This window comes from Ovis canadensis, chromosome 14, assembly GCF_042477335.2.
Source record: "Ovis canadensis isolate MfBH-ARS-UI-01 breed Bighorn chromosome 14, ARS-UI_OviCan_v2, whole genome shotgun sequence".
Lineage (NCBI taxonomy): Eukaryota > Metazoa > Chordata > Mammalia > Artiodactyla > Bovidae > Ovis > Ovis canadensis.
Window position 1 is genome coordinate 18,355,848 of NC_091258.1, and position 19,740 is coordinate 18,375,587.

At 45.1% G+C, this 19,740-nt stretch overlaps 1 protein-coding gene across 1 annotated transcript; it reads left to right on the top strand.

Moving 5' to 3' along the window:
- The first annotated feature begins 8,408 nt into the window (after positions 1-8,408).
- Positions 8,409-18,024, top strand: CLEC3A (C-type lectin domain family 3 member A). Its single transcript, XM_069552789.1, has 3 exons — positions 8,409-8,597; positions 13,900-13,983; positions 16,375-18,024. Exons 1-3 carry the CDS (start codon positions 8,483-8,485, stop codon positions 16,767-16,769), a joined length of 594 nt encoding a protein of 197 aa, XP_069408890.1. The 5' UTR covers positions 8,409-8,482; the 3' UTR covers positions 16,770-18,024.
- Positions 18,025-19,740: the final 1,716 nt, after the last annotated feature.

Consider the following 19,740-nt stretch of genomic DNA (forward strand, 5'->3'; position numbering starts at 1 on the left):
TCCCACTGTGGACCCACCTTGTTCTCGGTGGACAGGAGGTGAAGACTGACTTATTTGTGTTCTCAAACTACCTTGGCAGCAGGGCCAGGCACAGCTCACAATAAATCTGGACCATCGGTACGCCTAAGAAAAACAGACTGACAGACGAGCGTTTGCCTTCCATGAAAAGTGCACTGTTTGCTACAGTGGGTACTTGGAGGATGGGACAGCGGGGGTGGCCAGGGCAGGGGGCAGGGCGGGCGACTTCAGGGTGAAGTCGTTAAAAGCTGGGACAGTGTAATAATGACGAATAATTTATTACTAGCAAGCCCGCATATGAAATCTCTCTTCTGTATCAGCCATTCTGTTGATTGCTTCTAGGGCATCTTTTTAATCTTCCCAGTCATGTTGGCACATAGTCATTATGGTCCCCAAATTACAGGAGCGTGAGGATCAGAGAGGTTAATGAGCTCGCCCAAATCACAGAGCTAGCAAATGAGCGAGCCGCCACGACTCACCCCCAGGCCGGGATGGCGTCGTCTGCACACTTTCCACGGCTGCACACCGGTGTGGGAGGCAAGGACACAGTGAGGTGTCTGTTTGGGGCCAGGGATTCGGCGGCCTCAGCCACCGTCTGAGAGGCTCCACACGGAGGCAGGGTGGATAGGGCCAGAACACTCGGTCCTGCGAGAGGGGAGGGAGCTGGTTACAAATGAGATCACACACCACACTCTGGCCCAGAGGAGTGACTCCCACAGGCCCGGAGCAGAGCAGAGGGACTCGGCCTCGGGAGGGGCCAGGTAACCGATGTCAGGGAGAACCCAAGGAGCTTGGGGCAATGGTGGAATAGTGGAAAATGGGCAGGAGAGACAGAGCAACCTCAGGGGCCTTCATGAACTAAGCTGGGGCTGGCATCCAAGAAAGCAAGCTGGGGGAAGGCGCGGAGGAAAGAATGGCAGGACTTTCTCGTGGAAGAGCTGGCTGCCCTGCTGGGTAGTGAGCCCTCCATCACGAGAAGCATTCAAAGTAGACTGGACAGGGACTCATGCCTCAAGGTCAAATATACGACTACAAGTGTCTCCTAAACTTGAGATTCCATTACCCCAACTTTACCAGGAATTTTCACACTGATCTCCTAGGTAAGCCCATGAAGCCCCCAATCCTCCTTCACCGCCAGATGGGCCTCACCTCCCTGCTAATTCCTGAGTGGGAGACCCCCGTGTGATGGACACTTAGAAAGTGAGGATTCTAAGGAAAACCGTTTCACTCTCTAAGACTAGGTCTCACCTTCCTCAAGACAAGGATAGCAACGCTTCCTTACTGCATGCTTGCACGTGTGCTAAGTCGCTTCAGTCGTGTCCGACTCTTTGTGACCCCACGGACTGTAGCCCGCCAGGCTCCTCTGTCCACGGGATTCTCCAGGCAGGAATCTTGGAGTGGGTTGCCATGCTCTCCTCCAAGGGATCTTCCCGACCCAGGGATGGAACCTGCATCTCTTACGTCTCCTGCAATGGCGGGCAGGTTCTTTACCACTCGCGCCACCTGAAAAGGCCCTTTCTCACTGTATTTAGGTTAAAAAGACAACCTTAGCCCAGCAGTTCAGACAAGACTGCGTGTTGCACGCTCAGTTGTGTCTGACTCTGTTGCAGCCCCATGGGCTGCCAGGCTCCTCTGTCCATGGGGTTCTCAAGGCAGGAATACTGGAGTGGGTAGCCACTCCCTTCTCCAGGGGACCTTCCTGACCCAGGGATTAGATAGGATTGAAGGAATATAAATTACTCATCTCTTTACTCCAAACCCTCGCGGTTGGATCATTTCATGCAACACACGTTTATAAGTGTCCACTAAGCATCAGCCAGTTTTGAAGCTCCAAAATTGTCCTATCCAACCTGGCAGCTACTAGGTGTAAGTGGCCGCTGAACACTTGTATCGGACAGCGCTGGTCTAGGAAATTGGAAGGGAATAGGACAGGATCCTTGTCCGAGATAACACGTGTCGGGGAGACAAATACAAGGTAAGTATAAAGTGTGTAGAAGTCCTTAGATAGAAATATGTTGTGTGCAAGAACCAATGGGACCAAATCTGTAGGGCTGGGGGTGGGACGGGGCTGGTGCCTCAAGCATCTGTATGAGGTGAGTGAGGGAAGCCCTTTCATCCATCACCTGTTGTGATAAGTTGTGGCTTGTATGTTTTATACACAGGCTCTGGTTTTCTCAACCATTCCACAAGAAAGAAACCAAGGTTCAGAGAGTTGACAAAGTCTGACCATTGTCATATAACTAATAACTTAAATGAATTTTTTTTTTTTTTTGGTTGCGCCAGGTGGCCTGTGGGATCTTGGTTCCCCGACCAGGAATCAAACTTGTGTCCCTACAGCGGATGCACAGAGTCTTATCTGCTGGACCCCCAGGGAAGTCCCAGATCTGAAGGTTTAACCCCAAAACTATTAGCACCCTTGCTCTTTATCTCTGTTCAATGCTGGAGCCTTTACTGTCTCCAGAGCTGTCCCCAGCCTTCTCTTCAAATTCCAGGCCCACGGGTCACAGCTGCAGCTAGGAGCCCTGCACGGGAAGAAGGCAGCTTGCACATCTACCGTCACGAGTCTTCCCTCCAAACAGCTCAGCCTTGCTCCTGCGATTTCCATGTTCAATCCCTCACTTCCCCCTGAATGTTGCCCCAGGTTCTGAATGCAGCCCTCGCGTGTGTTCCCCCTTGAGGATGAACAGCAAAGAGCAAAGGGGCCAGATGGACATTTGCTAGAATCTAATCCTCGGAAAAACAGCCTGAAGTGAGTTTAAAATAGCAACACACCAGTGACACTGGGTGACCAGGGGACCTATTGTAAACAGCAACTTAATAAAGAAAATAAAACCCTGGTGACAGTTTTAAAATCCTCACCAAACATTTTGGGACTAAAGGCAATATTTTTATAGCTCCTATTCCCCGGCTGTAAATGTCGGCTTTTTCTTAAATAGCCCTTTCAGAGGCCCAGGTGCAGCCCAGAGGACAAGCTGATGACAACATGCTGCTCCATAAAAGAGCGATTGTTCGGCCTCCAGGAAAACCCAGCGAGGCCCGTCTTTCCCAAGGGCCGGGTCGGGGAGGGCCAGATCCCCCGTCCGCCCCGCCCACCCGGTTACTTTGATGTGTGTGTGGCTCACGACGGGCTTCTTTCCAGATCACAGTCATTTCTCTTCCTGCTTTTCCTTAGGCAGTCTTGGGGGGTGGGGGATCACCTCAAGGGGTGGGCCACGTCTGATGTGAATCACACTGGGGACAGGGACAGAAATCCTTACCTTGAGAATATCCTCAGATCCGACTCTCCTCCTACCTCTACCCTCCCCCTCTTCCAGCCGATTGTGCAGACGTTGAGTTTCCACTGTTTTTCCCTGGACCAGGCGTCTCTCCAGGAGGAAAGGAAAGTTCCCATCCCTGTCTGGTCTCAGGGCCAAGCACCTGCAACGTCCCCAGTGCTGAGACGGGTGGTTTCCTAGCGTGACTCCAGGTGTTATTCCTCCAAATAAGAGCCTCGGGCTCTTTGCTCTTCCATGAGTTGAGATGCTGCTTCCTGGGTCAAGTGGCTTGCTATTGGAGCCTCAGAGGAGAGGTGGGAAGGCAGGGAAGCAAAGCAAAACTGTCCTGCCCCACATGAGTAAACGTTTTATTGAGCAAATACTACGTGTCAAATACTACACCCGTGCAAAGTCGAGTTAATTCGACCCAGCCCCAGCCCTCTGGGAGCTTACAGCCTAGCTGGTGAGACTGACATCCTGCAGGAGATCAACGAAGTAAAAACATTTAGAAATAAGCCCCAAATTGTGATAAGGGCTATAAAGGAAGCAGAGTTCTTTGGTGGAGTAAACAGGGCAGGACCTTCCTAGACTGTGCAGTTAGAGAAGACGTGTCTGGGAGTTCAGACCTGAAAATAGGAAGCCATACACTGAACGTTACCGATCTGGGCACATGTCAAGTTTGGGAAGGGATGGCATACACGTGTACGTGTATGCTCAGCGGCTTCATTCACGTCCAATTCTTTGCGACCCCATGGACTATAGCCCGCCAGGCTCATCTGTCCATGGGAATCTCCAGGCCAGAATACTGGCATGGGTTGCCATGCCCTTCTCCAGGGGGTCTTCCCAACCCTGGGATTGAACCCCCATCTCTGCCTTGGCAGGTGGGTTCTTTACCCACTGAGCCACCTGGGAAGCCCTAGGGATGAGACAGGGTGGCAGGGAAAAAACATGTGGAAAGGAATGGTGGGGAGGATGGAGGAATTGAAAATGAGTCAAGGCTGAAAAAAGGTCTCGATGCCTGGACAAAGTCAGCAGGAAGAACCAGGTAAGTTCTTGCCAGGTAAGAGGGCCTTGGAAACCACAGAGAGGAGTCTAAGCTTCGGTAGAAAGATGCGGAGCGTTTTCAGAAGGAGAGTGGCGATCATATCGGTGACCTGTGGCTAGCTCCTGTGAGTTGGGTGGGAGCCCAGCTCCATCTCAGGGATGAGACGGGTTAGCTCTCAGTGACTCGGGGCGGGATGATGGCGGGAGAGATGACAAAGGCATCCAGAGGCAGGAACCACAGCAGCACGTGCTGATGACCAGGTTGTGGAGAGGGGTGGGGAGGGCAATGGTGAGTGCCAATGGCTCCCAGATGGCACCCAGGTTTTGGAACTGGCGCACGATGGAACGTTAACTCTGATACGGGGGGCTCAGGAAGAATGGGACCTTTTAAAATTCATGGGGGAATCCCCTGGTGGTCCAGGGGTTAAGAGACTTGGCAGTTTTATAGTGGTGGCCTGGGTTCAATCTCTGATCTGAGAACTGAGATCCTGCAAGCCATGAGGTGCAGCACACACAGAAAAACGAATAAATGAAAGTAAATTTTCATTTACAAAACCATGGGACATGAGTAGGGGAAGAATGCAGAACTGCATTTAAAGCATCATGAGTTTAAGGTGTCTTCTGAGATCCAGCTGGAAGCATCGCATGAGCAGTAGAGCTGAGAGGCTGAAGGAGGAGTTCCCGGTGGAGAGGTCAGAGTGGAGAGTCCCAGACGGAGTCTGAAGCCTGGAGAAGGAACTCGGCCGTCTCAGGAGAGTGTGCAGGAGATCAGGGCAGACAGGAGGGAGTCCTAAGCAGTCTCAGGCAACAGCAGTGAGGGAGAGGTGAATACCCAAACATTTAATTAGAACAAAAACTGTGGGCTTTCATGAAGCTGTCCTCCATGCTACTGTACTGGTGGCTGCAACATTCTACATTATTTGCCCAAACCCACAGGACTCTCCAAGTGGGAAAGTGAACCCTAACATAACTACAGACTACAGTCAATAACATGAGCTTCCCAGTTGGCTCTAGCGTAAAGAACCTATCTGCCAAAGCGAGAGATATAATCAGACATGGGTTCGATCCCTGGTTTGGGAAGATCCCCTAGAGGAGGGCATGGCAACCCACTCCAGTATTCTTGCCTGGAGACTCCCATGGACAGAGGAACCATACCACACACACACGCAAGGCAGTAATAATAAGAAACTGGGGTTGTGGGGCAGGGTGGGAAGAGGAGATCTATGGGAATTCTCAGTACTCTCTGCTCAATTTTTCTGTAAATTGAAAACTGCTCCAGATATAATGAACAAAACAGAAAGAGACTCACAGACACGGAAAACAAACTTAGGGTTATCAAAGGGAAAAGGAGATAAGTTAGCACTTTGGGATTAACATACACATACTATGCTATATAAAATAGATAACTACTATTACTACTGTATAGCAAAGGAAGCTATACTGAAAAGCTTGTAATAACCTATAATGGAAAAGAATCTGAAAAAGAATATATGTACATTTACTGAGGGCTTCTCTGGGGACTCAGATGGTAAAGAATGTGCTTGCAATGCTAGAGACCTGGGTTCGATCCCTGGGTTGGGAAGATCCCCTGGAGAAGGGAATGGCAACCCACTCCAGTATCCTTGCCTGGAGAATTCCATGACAAGAGAAGCCTGGTGGGCTACAATCCATGGGGATCACAGAGTCAGACATGATTGAGTGACTAACACTAACATGTATAACTGAACCATTTGCTGTACACTTGAAACTAATACAGAATTGTAAATTAACTATATTTCAATTAAAATAAAAGACGGATGATAAAAAATAAACCTGATTTATGAAAAAAAAACTGCTCTAAAAATAGCTTGCTAATTTTAGAAGCAAGCAGGGGCTTTCAGAGGCTTTCCTAGAAAGGGAAAACAGCTTAAAACAATAAAGATTTTTTTTTTAAGATAAGCCTAGCTTTAGCACAGGACAGACCAAAGATCTAAGAGGGCTCATTAGCTATCCACCACTGTCTGTAACTTGAAATCTCTTCTCAGAGTAAAGAATTTGAGAAGCTGGCAGAAAGCTTTTGCATCAGTCACAAGATAGTTATAAAACATTGATCCTCTTTCCCTTTTCAAATCAAAACACATGTTTCCCAGGTCAAAAGAAGTATCGTCTGGGTCAATCAGAACTAGATTTTAAATCAAGTCCCACTCTTGGGACCTGGGTGACGCTGACCAAACCCACTTCAACTTTCTGAGGCTCAGTTTCAGTCATTAGTGAAATGCAGAGAATGTTTATACCATGGGCTTGCTGTGAAGACTACAAACATCTGGCACTGCTGTACTATTACAAATTATGTTAAGGAAATTACAGGTATTATTACTATTATCATCATTGCTATTATTAGTAAGCACTGGACTTCACACTGAATGCTTATTGTCATAACTTTGTTGCTCTTTCCAACAACCCTGTAAAGTTAGCATCCCTAGCTAACCCATTATTTTTTTTTTAATTTTTATTTTTACTTTATTTTACTTTAACCCATTATTAAGATGAGAAAAGATTCAGAGAGGTTCAGTAACTTGCCTAAGAGCACACAGCTGCTAAACGGTTGAGAGTAAAATATGAACCCAGCTCAAGTTTGTGTCCAAGATGCTCTCAATGGCCTATATATAGATTGCCCACATCAGTACGAGTTTACATTATAAATAAAATCTCTATTTTTAAACTCACACATTATTTTTTATTTCATACGTTACATTACGTTAGACTTTCCTACGTCACTGGTCTGACTTCGATGTCAATATTGTAGATAGTCTACAAGGTGGCTTTAGCAGGAGGGAAATCAAGATGGATTAGACTGGTTTTGCTCACTAAGATTCAGAAGAAATTAATCACCCCTTGATTCTTCCTGTATTGTCTCCAAAAGAAAAAAAAGATACAATGAGTTTGGTCCTTGGGATCTTCCAAAATCTACAAACCCTGCTCTCCATCCAGACCTGGTCATCCAGATAGTGATGTCAGTTGGTCAGGATGGAGGTCCTTCCCCAGGGTCTACCTTGGACACACTCCTGGAAGTTCCTTATTTTGTCATAAGAGTCGGCCTGGTTCTCAGTTGTTGCTACTGTTGTTTAGTCACTAAGTCGTGTCTGACTCTCTGCGACCTCATGGACTGTAGCCTGCCAGGCTCCTCTGTCCGTGGGATTTCCCAGGCAAGAATACTGGAGTGGGTTGCCATTTCCTCCTCCAGGGGATCTTCCCAACCCAGGGATTGAATCCAAGTCTACTGCTTGGCAGGAGGATTCTTTACCACCTGGGAAGTCCCTGGTTCTCAGTACTTTTCCTAAAGCCCATTTATTGTCCAGGTAAGAATAATTACAGCGAGTCTTTCACTATATTTCTCTGTTATTTCTGTATTTCCTTTGAAAGTGTTTTTTAAGTGTTTGAGATAATTTCAAAGGAATACAGTGTTAGCTGGTGAAGACCTGTGAGATAGTGATGGTTGCTATTTTACATTAATTTTTATGGAAAAAATTCACTGTCTTCTTTCTAAGGTGTGTTTCCCCAAGAATTTAACTCTTGCTAAACCCACAGAATCCTAACAGGAGGCCCTTTGACCATCTCCATGACTCCGTGTGAATAAACCCTTCCCAAGCTCCATATGAGCTGTGCAGACACACGAGTGTAGACACACAGGTGGTGCTCCGGCATGACATGCACACACTCCCACACACTAACTTTCCTAGACGTGTATGTCATTGAATGCACTTCTCAGAATATTAAGTGAACTTCAGAGCTCCAAACCAAAGACTTCATCAGAGTCTTCACAGAGAGACCCCAAGCTTCCTGGACTTTAGACTGAAAAAAAAAGGAAAGAAAAGAAAAAGACAACACTTTTCAGTCCCTTTATAAACTCTGATATGCTCTGAAAAGGCAAGTCAAGTAGGAAAATTTTTCTTCTCAGGAAATTTTTTTTTTAATGCCTAAATGAGACGTGAGAACAGGGGCCACCTTATGCTGCAGCCAGCAGAGGCACTCAAACATTCCGTCAGCAGGATCCCAGCCAAGCTGCACAGTGCGCTTTTATAAAGCTGGCCCCAGGCATCTCAGAGCAAGATGTGGCTGTGAAGTCTACTCTGCCCTTAGTACTCCAGAGGCGCCGGCACAGTGGCTGCCAGACTTGCCCCACAGCCATGGCAAAGAACGGACTTGTAATTTACATCCTGGTTATCATCTTGCTCCTGGACCAGACCAGCTGCCACGCGTCCAAGTTCAAAGCCAGGAAGCACAGCAAACGCCGAGTGAAAGGTAACAGGGTGCCTCCATCCAGCAGAACTCTAGGCTTGCTCAGGGTGGGGAGGAGCTGGACGACATCCATTTCCAGACTCCCCCAGGAGACCAGCTCTGGCGGCAGTTACCACGGCTTCATGCGGATATGGCATTTTCAGGGGACTGAGTGACCTCTTAATTCTCTGGGACTGTTTGACATTTAAAGGAATCATATGGTGGGATTCTGGTTTCGTAGGATAAAAAAGGCTCTTGCAAAAAGACTTTCTGTATTGTATATCCTTCATCAGGTGAGCTTAGGCAAGAGAATGCTCATTAGAGTGTGACAACCTGGATATAACATCTGCTATTTGGAATGAGGGATCAAGGAGAACAAATCGATTCATAGAGTACACTGTTCCACTCACAGATATTATACAGCTGTTCAAACTGATCTGTAAGATAACTATAATCTTATTCAATGTGTAGTAGAGGATAGAGCTATTGGTAATGTGGCTTCCGTCAATAGCTATATTTTCATATCCCTGGGAATATAAGGACAGTCTATATCATATGTTTAAGCTTCTTCATGTCATAGAGAAGTTTTAAGTCTTTCACTTAAAAATATTTCAACACACAAGTCATACAGCATTTGGAAATACGTTAATGCAAAACAATCTCCAAGCAATCCCAATGTGGGGTGGCTTGAACTGGGCTGAAAAAGTGAGAGTGTCAGTCGCTCAGTTGTGTCCAACTCTTTATGACCGCATGGACTGTAGCCCACCAGGCTCCTCTGTCCTTGGGATTCTCCAGGCCAGAATACTGGAGTGGCTTGCCATTCCCTTCTCCAGGGGATCTTCCTGTCTCAGGGATCGAACCAGGGTCTCCTGCTTTGCAGGCAGATTTTTTACTACTGAGCCACCAGGGAAGCCCTGAATTGGTCTAAGAGAGAGAAAAAATCTTGCAAGGAACAGATAATGGCAATGTATACGCAACACACTGAAACTAAATAAAAACTAACTCATTGAGAAAGGCGTGGTGTGAGGTGTATCTCATTCTGAGGTATTTTCATAGGATATTTCAGGGTAAATATTGACACTATTTCCTCATCAATTTCAGTTCATTATTAGCAACACACAAACAATAATACCAGCAAAGCTGAAGTCTTGAATTAACACAACAGGAATGGCTGGCTGGTGAGAAGGAGCTTCTCTTGTTGTGCCATGTTATTGAGATTATGAAGTGCCCTACTTTAGGTCTGATATAAGGTTTCTTTCTTTTCTTTCTTTTTTTTTTTTTGATTATTGCTTTACAACATTGCGCTGGCCTCTGCCACACATCACCATGAGCCAGCCAGGTATACGTGTGTCCCCTCCCTTCTGAACTCCCCTCCCATGGCCCACCCCAGCCCATCCCTCTTAAATAGAAAATTTTTTTTTTCCTAATGAAATACTACACTTCTCCGTTACCTCCTTTAAAGAGAGATGAAAATATCCCTCGTGAGCGATGAAGTATCTTGTGGAAGACGAAGGCAGGGAAAGGAAGGGGAGGGAGGTGGCATTTCTGCTGGGTGATGAGGCGTGTTTTGCCGCCAGCATCTCTTTGCCACGAAGGAGTGGTCAGCTGGTGACCACCCAGCAGGGCTGTGGGGAGGGGTGTGAGTATGTGAATGCGCGCGTGTGTTCTCTGTGGGTGCTTCTGAAATAACTGCAGTTCAGGGCATTATGTTCTATCCTTCAAGGCACACATACACAAGTGAACACATGCTTTTGTTTGCTTTTTAACCGACTGGGTCCAATCCTAGATAACATCCTTCCAAAGCAGTTTTGCTCATTTTTTGCTGTGAGATCCAAGAAAGTAGATTCTACAATATGTGAAGCCATTAGCCTAAACCTGTTAAACAGTCCTTTTAAACTGCCTGGAAATAATACCAAATCTTATGAAATCAAAAGCAAAAGTCATTTTTTTCTCTCTCAATTCTTTCCATAGAATTAACCATGATTAACTGCTAAGAGATAATATTCCCAGAGTTTTCTTTAATGTCCAATTAAAAATTGATCTGTTGCTGTTCAGTTGCTAAGTCGTGTCTGACTCTTTGGGACCCCATGGACTGTAGCCCCACCAGGCTCCTCTGTCCATGGGATTTTCCAAGCAAGAATACTGGAGTGGGTTGCCATTTCCTTTTCCAGGGGATCTTCTCAACCTAGAAATCAAATCTGAGTCTCCCACTTGGCAGGTGGATTCTTTACTACCCTGCCACCCAGGAAGCCCTACTTTCAACAAAATAATTGTTGGCTGTCTAAAGTACTTGGCAGACAAATTAATTGATTTTATCTGTTAACTCTTGGATAACCTCACATATGAGGCCTTCCTCAGCCCTTTTAAAAGCTGTGTAACATTCCATATGTGGATGGGTTATGGCTTATTTAATCTGTTCTTTCTTGGTGAACTTTTATGTTCATCAAATCTATCTCTTTTTGATCCAATGCCTCAGTGAACGGCTTTGTACACAGATATTGATCACCATGCTAGAATATCGTGATGATACTTCTCTAGAACTAAAATTGTAAGTTAGTTACACCACCTGTCTTTCAAAACGGTAGCATGAACTCGTGTTCTCAACTTCAGTATACGAGAGCACCCACTGAGTTTCTCTTGTGGCTCAAAAGTTAAAGAATCAGCCTGCAATGAGGAGACCCAGGTTCAATCCCTGGGTCAGAAAGATCCCCTGGAGAGGGAAATGGCAACTCATTCCACTGTTCCTGCCTGGAAAACCCCATGCACAGAGGAGCCTGGTGGGCTACAGCCCAGGGAATCTCAGAGTCAGACACGACTGAGCGACTAACACGAACACACACCTCGACAACCTGACCTATCACCAGTTTAAGCTGTGCCAGCTTAACAAAACCCCCGAAGACTTTTAATTTGCATCTCTTTGCTTATTAATGAGGTTGAGATATTTTTTCGTGTATTTACTGGTCATTTCTTCCAGCAATTAGTTTTGCATTCTTATCTGGTACCTATTTTTGAAGAACAACAATAATAAAATGAAAGGGAGCCTTTAAAAAAACTCAAAATGGTAATTGAGTGATTTAGCTCCAAAAACAAGTTTCCCCTGCCAGTCACTTCACAGGCCTCAACAGATTAGGTTGAGCAATGCAAGTTATGTCGTAGTAATGAATTAAATATAATCTCTATTTAGTGAAATAGTTGTTCCCTATATTCATTTTGACAAAACACAACCACATTTCTCACAAAGGACAGAAGCAGACTCCAAGCCACCTGGATAATGATTTCCATAATGGCCTCCCAGGAGCCTAATATTAATTCATGTGTCTTCATGTTAATTACAATGTTTGCAGCTCCCCTGTGGAGGCCATTTACTTAAATAGTGTGGAGCAGGAAGCTGAGAGGAACTGGGGTGACATCTGTATGGCTCACAACTTGTAACCTGGAGGAAAACTTAGCAGTCTTTGCAAGTCTGGCCCCCAACAGCCACTGGCTTTGCATACTGAATGTACCCCTATATTTACTCTGGGTCGAATGGTCCCGTTGAGGAAACCCTTGCTATTGTGCTTCTCAGCTGAGCTATTGGATGCCTTGAGAATGGATGTCCACACCTGGATACCCCAGAAGGCATTTCGTAACCCGAATGTGGAAACACCTGACTTGTAAAGCACATGTTTAAGGGGAAACTGAGTCAGCCATGTTTGGATACTGGTCTGTCCTGAAAACAGCCAAGACAGAACACAGATTCTCCATGTGGTATCCCCGCAAAGAGGCAGCCGGGAACAGCCATATCAAGCTTTAAGCATCTTAGCTGCTTGAGGCTACGTGCTAGGGACCAAGCAGGTAAAGGCGATCACTGTCCAGAAACAGATGGGAGGGGTGGAAAGGGAACAGATTTGAAGACAGCAAGATTCGACTCCCAACTCTGCACCTTACAGCTGGGTGGTCTTCGACAGGTTCATTCAGTTTCCTGTGCCTCTCTTTTTTCTGAAATATTGTCTATTTCATAGTAACACTGAAAGAATCAAGCTCCTGGCACACAGTGTATGGTGCCTTTAATATTTTTAAATGTGTATTAAGATTTATTATAATTCCTGCTTTTGAAGAGCTCACAAGTTGTCCGTTTCTAAGACACTGCCCATCAGGTCTGGATTTTTGATTAGTCAAGTGACTAATTTCCTAACTTCCTTACTTATACCCAAGGAGAGCCATGAAGATTAGCCTAATCAGGGGACATCCAAGACTAAGTAAATTGCTAGTCCTTAATACAGAAGTATTTTTATAGGGCTCTTTATCACTGCCTTTCCATATTTCTCCATGAAAATCACTTAGCCCTGCTAAGAGCCTTTACACCCGGAGCATCAGTTGAGTAGGGGTATTGAGGCCAGGGGACTTGGAGACCCAATTAAGTCTGAGTATGAGTTCTACCACTTACCTGCCAATTTAGCTTACTGAGTTCATTCTCACTCTTCAGTGGGAATCTCGTTTTCCTCCATTCCTAACTATCTTTGAAGAGTAAGTGAAAATAACATGAAAGTATTTTGTATGCCATCGCCTATTCACTCAGTAAACATTATGAGATTGATGATGTGCTGAGCACCATGTGAAACACCAGGAATACCATGGACAACCAGAGAGATAAGATTAAGTAAAGAAACATGATCGTAGGCTGGAGAAAGTGTGTGGAAGGAAAACAAAGGTTCAAGGAAAGAGACCAGCCAGAAAGATGTAGAGAGGATGCCCAGAAAGTCTTCTCAGAAGAGGAGATGTTTAAGCTTGATAAGATGATGGATAAGGGAGTTCCCTGGCAGAACCGTGGTTAAGACTCCATGCTTCCAATGGAGACCATGGGAGTTTGATCCTTGGTTGGGGAACTAAGATCCCACATGCTGTGGGGCCAAAATAAAAATAAAACTGAAATCTTAAGAAAAAGAAAAAGGACAAAACCTGGACCAAGAGTGATCCAGGCAGAAAGAACACACTCAAAGGGTCCTGAGCTGAGGCAGCTTGTTCTAGAATGCATCGAAAATCAATCAGTCTAAAGTCTAGTGATGGAGAGTGAGTCCCACAGGATAGGGCTGGAGAGACAGACAGGCGGCCCAACTCACAGAAGCAGCTCTCAGTACCATTACCCCCACCAAACCCTTACAAATCTTCCTGAACAACTTGCTTCCATCCATTGTTTTTCATGTACTCTGGGCTCAGTTTCATCAAAATCACCCTGGGCTTACGTTCTGTATTCCGAAACTCTATCTTATTTTGTTTTATTTGCACTTTATTTTAATCATATGTTGTTTTATTCACCCTACCCCACCCCACTCTAAAAAATCCTCAGAGAAGGATGGAGACCTGAAGACTCAAGTGGAAAAGCTCTGGCGAGAAGTCAATGCCCTGAAGGAAATGCAAGCCCTGCAGACAGGTGAGACCCGTCTTACCTCAACAAGACAGGAAAAGAAATTGTGATTAGCCAGCAATTTGACCACATCGAGACTGCATGTCATTCTAGGTGACATTTAAAAAAGGAGAGAGAGAGAAACATTGACAAGGCAGAGATGTGCCCAGGACAAAGGATTCAAAAGCTGGGAGGATGAATGTTTTGGGAAATCAGCTTGATTTTCCACTTCCTTCGCCTCTCAATGAGTGGAATAAAAATCAAACCAGGCATTTCAATAATACATTTTAGAAGTCCATCCATAATTTTTTTTTTTTTTTGCTGTGCTGTGCGACATGAGAGATGCCTGATTTTAGTTTCTTGACCTAGGATGGAACTCTTTCCCCCTGCTTTGGGAGCACAGAGTCTTAACCACTGTGCCACCAGGGAAGTCCTCATAATTCTTTATTAGGCAATGGAACAAAATTGAAACAAGTATTAACTACATAAAATAACCAGCATTCCTTAGCTGTTTACTAAGATGTTTAGGTCCCCAGGCAGCTCAGTAGTAAAGAATCCGCCTGCCAATGCAGGAGACCCGAGTTTGATCCCTGGGTCAGGAAGACCCCCTGCAGGAGGAAATGGCAACCTACTCCAGTATTCTTGCCTGGGAGATCCCATGGACAGAGAAGCCTGGCCGACTACAGTCCATGGGGCCACAAGAGTCAGACATGACTTAGCAACTAAATGACAACAAAATAACCCACTGAGAGCTCAGCTGAGGTGGAACTAAACCCAGGGTCACACTGAGTGGGTCAGATCCTCTGGAGAAGAGCTTGCCAGCAGAGGGCAACAGTGAGTATTCCTTTATCAGAGAGCAGAGCTCCCAGCAGCCCATGAAGCTCCCAGGGCGAGGAAATGAGAGCCACGCTGGGCAGACTCAGCAACAGCCCTGGCTTGCAAGGTTCCTCAGGGAGGAATACTGTCATAGCAACTCCAAAGGCAGAGCTTCAGGGGTCCCAGAAGAGAGCTGCCCAATTACAAGAGTTAATGCCTTCAAGGAAGACCAAAGTGAGGGCTTTTTCATCAGCTACTTACAGCCCCCAGGGCTGGGGGCTCAGTGGTAAAGAATCCACCTACAGTGCAGGAGACATGGAAGATATGGGTTCGGTCCCTGGGTCAGGAAGATCCCCTGGACAAGGAAATAGCAACTCATTCTTGCCCAGGAAATCCCACGGACAGAGGATCCTGGAGGGCTGCAGTCCATGGGGTCACAAAAAAGTCAGACACACCTGAGCAATGGAGCACAGCACATTGATAGCTCCCAGCCCAGCTCTATGTTACCGGTCTTGAGCCATTTTCACCATAAGCAATGTTGCCTAGTTACACTGCTGGCAAGTCCCTTTATCAAGTTTCCTGGGGAACAGAATTAGAAAGTTAAAAGGTCAAATGAGTTTGCAGAAGGGGAAAGAGCTTGGTTAACCCTTCAGCCATAGTTGGGGGCTATAATTATACTTTATAAACATCAACACAGTTCAGTTGCTCAGTCGTGTCCGACTCTTTGTGACCCCATGGACTGCAGCACGCCAGGTTTCCCCATCCATCACCAACTCCTGGAGCTTGCTCAGACTCATATCCATCATCAACACATTAATCCTTCAATAATTTATGAGACAGATGCTGCTATAATTCTTCTCAGTTTACAGATGAGGAAACTAAGGCACAGGGAAATTAAGGCTAACACAGAAAATAAATATCAGAACTGACACCTAAGCTGAGGCAGTACAGCCCTGAAGCCTGATTCCCCAATGCTATGCCTTAAAACTGTCTTTATATTTGGGTTATATCCTGGATAAGATAAACAATATTTAGCTTATTGTTATCTGCTGCGGGCTCAGTTACCTGCTGTAATCTTCCATGCAACGCAAGTCACCTGTTTATATGCTAACAACTCTTTAAAGCTTCATTATATGTGTGCTTAGTTGCTCCAGCCGTGTCTGACTCTGACCCCATGGACTGTAGCCCACCAGGCTCCTCTGGCCATTGAATTCTCCAGGCAAGAACACTGGAGTGGGTAGCTATTTCCTCCTTCAGGGCATCTTCGGGACCCAGGAATCGAATGCGTGTCTCCTGCATTGGCAGGCAGATTCTTTAGCACTGAGCCACAGGGAAGCCCCAAGCTTCACTATCCTGATATGTAAGGACAGATGTCACAAGCATCCCACATCATGGGACAGTTGTGATTATGATATGGGTTCATTTATGTAAAATGCTTGGCACAGTGTCTGACTCTGTGCACAGAGTCCTCATTACACAATGACTCACCATTATCTCTATGCATCGTCCTTGCCACAGCTATCTACCACTGTTGGCCAGGGCCAGTTCTAGACTATTATACTGCCACAGAATATTAATATGTCAAATCTCACATCTTTACAGTCTGTCTCCGAGGCACAAAATTTCACAAGAAGTGCTACCTTGCCGCGGAAGGCTCGAAGCACTTCCACGAAGCCAATGAAGACTGCATTTCCAAGGGCGGGACCCTGGTTGTCCCCAGAAGCTCCGATGAAATCAATGCCCTCCGAGACTATGGTAAAAGGAGCCTGCCGGGGGTCAATGACTTTTGGCTGGGCATCAACGATATGGTCGCAGAAGGCAAGTTTGTCGACGTCAATGGGCTTGCCATCTCCTTCCTCAATTGGGACCAGGCACAGCCTAATGGTGGCAAGCGGGAAAACTGTGCCTTCTTCTCCCAGTCAGCTCAGGGCAAGTGGAGTGATGAGGCCTGTAGTAGCAGCAAGAGGTACATATGTGAGTTTACCATCCCTCAGTAGTCCCTTCTCAGGTACATCTTCCCAGAAAGACCGGTCATGATTTACAGGCTGATGGTTCTCAAGAATGGTTCAAAATTGTCATAGGGGAGGCTATGTCCCTAGGAATACGAGAGACAGCCAAGTTTGCTACCACATTTTATTGTGATTTTTGCCCTCCACGGGGGTTGGGGGATCGAAAAATAATCATTCCATCATGTACACACTGCTCAAATAGCTTCTGCAAAAATGGGCTATTAGACCTTTCTCATTCCTGGTCCCTCTTCCTTGTATAGACCAGGTATGTATTAAAAAGACGATGGCCAGAAAGGCAAGCTGTAGGCTACCTGGAAGATTTTCTGTTAAAGGTTTTGTACGTATCTGAGTGATGAGGTGCTACATAATCCAAAACCTTTTCAGTCTGATGTTGGGTCTGCTCCCTCCTAGTGATAGCGTCTTATTAGCCGTCACCCTTCCCTTGAGTCGCAGCATCCCCTGGTGGGACATGTAACTGCTCTGCCACATGAATACATAGAAGTCTCAGATAAGCTCTGGTTTAACTGTTTTTCTCAAACCCACCCCACTCCAGCCCCCGCCCCCAGTGATATACACATTTTTTTTTTTTAAGTTCCCAGTAAAGATCTGAAAGGAGATGTTAAGGCAGCGTATTTGGTCAGTTTCCACCCCGGTATGGCATTCCAGTTTCCAACTTGAATAGGTAAACCTAAGGCAGAACAGAGTAGCAGACTGCACAGAAAAAGAGGAATTTTTTAAAGTCTCCTTTTTCCCTGCTTTAGTTTTATGAAATCAACAGCAGATATTATACACCTTAGTTTCCTTTTTTAAAAAATATATTTTACACACTTATATATGTTTTAACAATCATATATTTAAGTCTATTAGGAGAAAAATCTATATTTAGATTGAAAGTTGGAAGTTGGATTTAAAAAATATTTTTTGAGTTACATGTAAATCTATATACTATTTTTTTATTCTGCCAAGTGCTGCCCCCACTAAACTGTTTAGATTGTGCAATGTAATGCCATTGCTTCGTATGAAATTATGAAGTTAAGGCTTGGTGGAAATGGGTTTTTTAGAAGCAAACAATTCTACGTATATTCTGTTCTTCAGATAAACATCTTTTTCTCCCTTTAAATGTTGAATATGTTTCGGGAACAAAATCCTTCTTTATAAACTTAATTATGTATGCTTGGAATTAAGGTTCAGCTCTTCACACTGCACAACCATAATAAAGCCTGAATTCTGATCAGTGTGGGGCTATATGGGTATTGCCTGCAGTTATTGAAACTATGCTGGTTTATATCAGACTTGAAGAAACTGGGGGAGAATTGCACTAGATCCGATCAAACTGGTGATTTAGATGTATATAGGGACAGTTTCACTTGAAGATAAAGAAGCAGAGTGGAGACGAGGAAGAAGACTTTTCAAAAGTTGAACCTGCCATAGTTTTTGGTTGACCCCGATCAGTTTCTTTCTCCAGTGCAACCGCAGTCTCCGCATGGGAATCTTATCAAACTGCAGATCCCACAGGCAGCGCTGAGGCCCCAGATTCTTCACTTCTAAAAGCATTTCGTGGAAGCCAACGGGGCTGGACCACACACCACAGTCTGAGAGCGAGGGTCTGAACCTGTAACTACTCGTCCAGAGACAGTCTCTGCTGACTCTAGCAGGTCTGTTCCCCTTTAACTCAAGTCAAGGGTAGGACCTGCCGTTAATCTGTGTGAAGAACAATACTGAGAGCAATTTTTCTACCCATCACAGATGCTTCCAGCCATGTCATTATATGATCTACAAAATAAAAATCAATTAGTTAAAGGAAACAGTAATTGAGACTCAACTTAGTGATCTGAAGGAAAACGTATCTCAAGGCTCCAAGGCTTAAGTTGAATAGAAGTTCTTACACTAAAAATAAAGATACGAAGTCTTTCCTGCTCTCTGATTACAGAGAAGTTTCGTATTCTCACCAAATGAAGTACATCTAACAGATAGAGAATCCCACTAATTTTAGCTATTTAAGTTATTAATTTAATCTGATGCCAGAGATTCAAAGGACACCTACTAACTATAAAGCACCACATTACATAATACATAAGTAAGGAAAGAAAGGAAGTAAGTGATGGTATCTATACTAGCTCACAGGAGGAGAGCAGGACTTGCCACTGGAGTCCAGGAAAAAAAAAATTAGCTCTAATTACATACAAAAATTGTGAATTTACAGATATTGCTATCTAGTCTAACCTAAAAAGAAACCCACAAAATGGGCACTGATGTAAACAGATTCTCACAAAGAAACACCACATTGAAATACACTAATAGTAAGAGAAAATGTGCCCACATTCAACAAGCAGAGCTAACACATCTCCTGGTTCAGAGAGGCATGTATATTCCAGGGAAACCCACTCAGAATCTTTCCCAGTGATTGCCAGTGCCACTGGGAGTCCTAAAATGCTTTTTGTTATTTTATTTTTGCTAGAAACATTAAACAGGATCAAACAGAATATAGGGTTCTGACAGAATTCTTCCCTTCCAGTTGGATGCAAGGTGCAGAATGAAGCCCAACATAGATAAGGAGTGATGAGAAATGACAGGGTGGAGAGAGGAAACAGGAAGGGAAGAGACAGAGAGAGAGGAAACGTGCGTGCGTTTTCACAAAATGCTGAGTTTATCATTCTTAAAGCCCTGGTTTTTACTTCTGCACATTTTCTGAGCTACTCTACAATCCCTTTCCTTTTGCATTTGAGCTAGCTGGAGTTGGCATACCGACCAGGAGAGCCTAGGTTATGACTCTGCAGAGCTCACATCTAGAGAGGCAAACAAACCGTAAACAAGCAAAGGAAACAACAAGATCATTTCAGAAAATATGACGCGATGTCCAAGGACTGACATGACACAACTGAAATGGCACAGGCAGGGAATCAGACAAGGAGATGAGAGAGGGAGTGACGAGAGGGAGTGCAGCCAGACAGAACAGGCA